General features: G+C 41.9%; 1 protein-coding gene across 1 annotated transcript; it reads right to left on the bottom strand.

Moving 5' to 3' along the window:
• Positions 1-501: 501 nt before the first annotated feature.
• LOC310809355 (ectonucleotide pyrophosphatase/phosphodiesterase family member 7-like) lies at positions 502-4,941 on the bottom strand (the record flags this gene model as incomplete). Its single annotated transcript, XM_083676557.1, has 6 exons — positions 502-615; positions 908-1,031; positions 1,390-1,618; positions 3,119-3,751; positions 4,060-4,205; positions 4,695-4,941. 6 exons carry the CDS (start codon positions 4,939-4,941, stop codon positions 558-560), a joined length of 1,437 nt encoding a protein of 478 aa, XP_083532683.1. The 3' UTR covers positions 502-557.
• Positions 4,942-6,350: the final 1,409 nt, after the last annotated feature.

Below are 6,350 nucleotides of genomic sequence, written 5' to 3' on the forward strand. Positions count from 1 at the left end.
ATATACAAGCAAATTTAGCAAACAGTTTCCATTGTTTTACATGATGATTAATTGCTACAGTGAATCACGAGAATGCCATTCATTCATTTGTTAGTTTGTTTGTTCGCTCAGTCACTCAGTCACGCACCCACTAACTCACTAGCAATACAAGAAATATTTTGTCAGGATTTTCTGGAAATATAATTTAGGATTTATAAAGAAATAAAGCTTGAGTAGAGGAAGCAACCCTTAACTGCTCTCACACTTAATATAACTTTGCAGTTGAACAGAGATGAGGATATAATATAGCCTACGTATTTACTACTGCCTCTCTAATTGAGTGATCTTGTCAGTTTACAGTACATCTTAACCTTAATAATGTTGAGATTAGATAGCACATTGCTTGGGGCTTACAACCAATCAAAGAGAAAAACTTTTCTCTGACAACAAAAGGCTTAATCTCTCTTATCACGGAGATGATTTTCAGATAATGTCCAGAGAAATGTCACAGACAGTGATGTCCCCTTGTTTCTCCATTTCACATTTCAGTGGTGAACCAGTTTGACTTTGGGTGACGTTCAAAGTGAAGTTTGTTTTGTTTGTTCCTTTTCACTTGGATGCACTGGATCCTCAGAGCTGAAACATAGACACAGTAAAGAGTGATGCTGTTTATCCTTTGCTATTGAAAAAAGTATGAATCTTCAACCTACTGTTATCAAAACATGCTATGGTTCTGGATGGACAGACTGATGTTACTTGCATTGCTCTCAAGTGTGTCTTAAAGTTAAAGATGTGCAGGAGAGGGGTGAGTTTGTGGCATTCAAATGTGTGGAAAATGATAAAGGCAAACTATTGTAAAGCACTGTCTGAGAGTACCTTTGTAATAATTTTAAATGGGTACTTTTGAATGGGTCAGCAGTAGACATACCTTTTATGTTTCTTGTTCTTGTATGTATTCAAGCCCACAACTGCTATGAAAACCACCACAAGAAATCCAGCCACTGCTGCCAGTCCAGTGAATACGTTGTCTCGGAAGCTCGTCCGGTCTTTGTCTGAGACTTGCACATCACATTAAAATCCTCATATTAAGGAATACAGTTTGATGTGTTTTATTTATTCCAATGACAGGTCTTTGTGTGCTTATATTTTCAGTGATCAAACGTTGCTGATTGATTACACAAGCATTATTTGGCTTTACTTTACAATAAGAATACATACATAAATATAGGCGTAAATCTGCATCTGTATTGTAAAGTGTTACCAAATATCTAGATATGCTCTATATTTGGTCATGCGTTGTGTTAGGTAAGATAATAGATGCCTTTGGGCTGGTGAATCAAGGAACAGGTGTTGGAGTGGCACACTTTTAGGGCCAGGGGGAGTAGTGTCATTAGCCTGATATACACTCACCCTCTGTGGCAGAGGCCAGCATGTGTTTTGTGGCATCCAGGTGGCCGTCGTTGATCTCAGGCTTGATGCCCAGTATGTGACACATCAATGGGTATATGTTCACAGTCTCAAAGGGGCCCACCTCCATGTTCTTTTGGAAGGCTGGACCAACAGCCCTGAAAAATGGTTTCATGTCCATCTCTACATTGTCAAAGCCATGCTCCCCTTTGTGGAACTGCACTGGGAAATACTGTAGAGACGAGAGGAGTCAGGGTAAAAAACATACCTAAATAATCAATTTTGGATGAATCCTCCTTCATTTAGAATAGGAGAGGTGAGATCATGAATGTTGCGATCATTGTTTTGGTAGCAGGAGGCCTCCAGTTCAAGACAGCGATGTCTGTCTCTCTAGAGTACTTTCAGTTGGACAGCAGAGGGAGATATTGACCAACTGAAGGAATGGGTTTGTTTTAACGTCTGTAAAATCTCCTCAGTTGTGAGAGGAGACTTGTACTGTTCTTCATTGTTGTGTGGCATGTAAGAATACTATTATAACCCAGGTGCTATAAATAGAGGTCCTATTCAACCAAACCACAGGAGCCTATATGAACATAAGGCGCTTTGGTTTCTCAGGATGACTTCTTCAAACTGAAACTGATATTGCATAATTGATTGTTTGACAATAACAACAATGTCCTAATGCCAAGCTAGCTATTTAAAACCCTACTTTGTTAAATATTTATAGGCAAAGAGAGAGGACAGTTACCATAGCTACACTTCTATGTAACACTTTACTGAATATGCAAAACATTTGTTCAGATTTTAAACAAACATATGATAGACATAGCCATGGCTGGTATTTGTCTCAAACCTTTGTGTTTCCTTGATAACCCATACCTTTGAAGGGCCAGTGAGCGCTTTTAGAGAGGTTCTCTCATGGTGACAAAAATCTCAGCAGATTGAGGAAGAATACATGTAGTACATGGGTTAGCTATAATTTTAATTCACTTCTTGCTATCTCAGTTTTTAATTATTTAATTATTTTAAATATATATACCCTAGCATATGTGCAGAAAAGGCATTTAATATTTGATATTTTCCAATATTGAATGATACAGGGCTTTCAGTTACAAAGTTGCTGCAGAGTTGAGCCAAATGTAATGTATTTCAACTGTATGTTGAATTTTAGGGCATGAATAGCTTTATGAAGCATTAAAGAGCTCTGCATGCCATCAGCCAAACCTGGATTATCCTGGCAAGGTGGTAATGCACTTGATTAAAATTGTAATGTATTAAGATTAGAATTTAATTCCTTGTTTCCAGTCTAAAAGATTCCATTTTCTCTATCGCTACAAGCCAAATTAACTTGGTAATTCCTTCAATATTTCTGGAGACCATTGAAATATGGCTTGTTATCAGAATAGTCCCTATGTATACTGTAGGATGCCTAAGGATGGGACTATGGAAGTTGCTAGATGTCTGAGTATAGTGCATGGTAAAATGAACTCAAACTTGGTTATTTCTATACCATGTGCTTGGTTCTGTTATGTGTTCTGGAGCCCATCCAGTAATCAGTAATTCACAGTAAAGCATGAAGTTGTAATATTTTCAATATTATTTATATTCATGCTGGCAAAGATAATATGCCTGAATTGTCTATTTGTGTACGTAGAGAATTGGTTCCAAGTGTGTCAGAAATGCTTGACAACAGTATCTTCATTTTTGCTATTGAGACATGATTGTTACCCACCCCGTTGATGACGTATCCAGGGTCGGAGAAGAGAATGATGGGCAGGATGCGATCGTTTTTGGAGAAGTGGAAGCGCTCTGGCAACTCCTCCTTCTTAAAGACGTGAAGGTGACGGTGCTTCCCCTTCAGGGCGTTGTAGACCGTGTCCAGCTTGCCCTCCTTGGGTAGCAGCATTCCAGTCGGCCCGAAGTCCACCAAGTGGAAGGCCAGATCATTGAACGAGAAGCCGGGGAACTTGGACAGGGTGATCTCCTTCACCAGACCGTCTCTGTACACGTTGCTCATGCCGTGGTCCGCAGTGACAATGATGTTGAGGCGGTCAGCGACTCCGTGTCGTTCAGCTGAGCTGCGGATGTAGCCCACCGTTCTGTCAACCTGCTTGACCATCTCCCGCCGCTCAGCGGAGTCTGGCCCGTATTTGTGGCCTGTGGAGTCAGGCTCGCCAAAGTACAGTGACACAAAGTCTAGGTCCAGGTCTCTGAACCAGGGGCCCATCACCTTGTCTACATTCTCTTGCCATGCCGTCTCGTTGGCGTAGTTGTAAAACCGTGGCTCCACGTCCGCCATGAATGCTCGCTCGTTCTGGTAGGAGGAGGCCGTGCCGGGAAAGTGAAGAGAGCCAGCCTGCAGCCCCTATGAGGACAACATGAGAGTGAGGAGAGGTCATAATCAAGCATGCATGTACACGTGCACACACACACACGCACGCACGCACGCACGCACGCACGCACGCACGCACGCACGCACGCACGCACACAGACAGACAGACAGACAGACAGACAGACAGACAGACAGACACACACACACACACACACACACACACACACACACACACACACACACACACACACACACACACACTGCACAGGCCCTCATGTGAATGTAAAACACACAGTTGTAAGAGGGATTAGATGAAGCATCAGCATGGTGACTGCTCTGACCTGTCTCTGGGCTGTGATCCAGATGGGTAGAGTGCCATTGTCCCACCACTCATTCACAAACTGCGTCTGATAGTAAGGCTTCTTCTCGAAGGTGTTTTTGTCGAACCACATGTTGTGGATCACACCATGGTTCTCAATGTAGCGCCCTGAAAAGAGTCACTGTCAATCTCCATACACTCATTATTCATAGTCTGCCACTTTCACATTAAAAATTCTATCAACTTTACAGCCCCTGAGTGCCATGACGCTTCTGGACAAGGTCTTAAGACCAACATTGGAGATTAGATGAATTTAATTTCAAGGAAGTTACATTTCTTTTAAACTGGCACTGATGATTTGAAAGTCAAAAATGAGTATTTCTGTAAAGCAAAAGAGAATTCCTCCTTCAGCCATCCTAGCATAATCATCTTCCTCAGCTATGAAAGCCATTGGACCCTGGGACATTCAATTACAGTTAATTCCTTTTTTCCAGTCACATTCACAATTCGTACAAACTAAACAGGGAATGACTTCCAATTTGGTAATAAAGTGAAAATAAAGACCACCATGATATGAACAACCTCTACAGTATCACTACACTGTTTGGACTCTGTAAAAACAGAGGTCTACTATGGCTTTCGATCTACAATAGGTACCTGTCAGGAGAGTGAAGTGCGCCGGACTAGTGATAGTGATGAAGGGTGGTGTCACATATCGGGCCTTAACCCCGTCCTTGGCCATTGCATCCAGATTTGGCGTGTCCACATCGCGGTCATAGTCCCACCTGAAGCCGTCAAAGGAGATTAGCAGCACCTTATTCTGGCCGGCGGTTCTGGATCCACTCATCGGCGCTCCAAACACAGACGAAGCCAGCAAAAGGCTCAGAGACACAGTGCACAACATTATAGATACAGCCACTTTACACCAATCCCAGATTATACTGTGTATCCTTCACTGCTGGATCCTCAGTGGATTCTATCCACAGACTCCAGCGCCTCTCAGTTACATGACCTGAACCCCCCTCCCTCCCTCCTCCCCACTTTCCCAGCAGGATTCCCCATGAGCCAGCAGCTTTTGAGCATAAATCCATCTGCGTTTCTTATCTCTTGTTGATAAGACAGACTTTCTCTCAGCACATGGCTGCTTGACTGTGTTTTATGTGTAATTATTGGACCATTCCTGGACTCCTGGACGGTGCTTCCTTGATGATGCCAGCAGTTCTTTTTATTAGGACTATAATTAGTGAATTCATCGCAACAAGCTGGCAACATGGCTGTCTGTTTTGTCCGTTGGGTGAATCATTGACAAGGGGGAATGACACTTGCATGGATTTCACCTTGAGTGTAGACAGGACATGATCGATCTGACACCTAGAAAATGAAGGAGAAAATGAGAAGATATGCCTCTTCATCAGTGAGCACTAGTCTCTTGGGGGAATATATCCTAATAGACAAATTAATTTTAATAACTCACTCCTGAATGTGCTTTTAGCTTCAGGCTACTGCTAAAATATCCTTTAGAATTTGAATTGATATAAATAGGCCAACATGACCATAAACAAACAACCAGTAAAACAAAACTATTCCATGCGGCCTCTGTCTTTTCTGAGCCTGTCCTCAAATCATACTTAGTCTTCCCTTCAAGACACTATATCACTGGTTTATGATGTTACCTTATCAATGTCCATCAAATAGCCTGACAAGCCAGCACTTCAAATGTGCTTTTTTTTTTTCGTCCTTGACGGAAGTTCAAGTGAAATATTTAATCTTCACGGAGATGAGGGATAACATTCATCAGCTCTCGTTTACCTCATTCATATTCATTAGCTTTTTCATATTAACTCCATCCCTAGTCCAGTGTCAGCAAGATTTGGAGGCGCGGTGAGGACTGTTGAGACCAAGGAAGAGTCTCAGATCTCTGCTATGAAAACTTTATCAAAAACACAAACGTTGAACTTCAGGGGCCAGGAAACCTGATCCGACCCTTACAGTTTTGCTTGTAATTTCCACAGGGAATCTCTACTTTCCTTGAGGAAAAGTTAGTGATTCGCCATTAGCACTCCCTGCTGCTGATAGACTTCAACTGCACCACACAAAGATTGAAATCATGGCTTGAATCACACCAGGTATACAATACAATTCTCTCAAATGTTGTGTAACTTCCTTACAGCCTATCCACCTATCTGGTAACCATAGCTCCATCGTCTCTTATCAAAGATAGATTAAGTACATGGTTGATTAAGGACATTTATGAGATTGAATGTATTATCATTAATCTAAAACGTCCTTATCTGAACGTTTACCCCCCCTTTT

The sequence above is a fragment of the Argentina silus genome (genome assembly GCF_951799395.1).
Source record: "Argentina silus genome assembly, chromosome: 9".
Classification (NCBI taxonomy): Eukaryota; Metazoa; Chordata; class Actinopteri; order Argentiniformes; family Argentinidae; genus Argentina; species Argentina silus.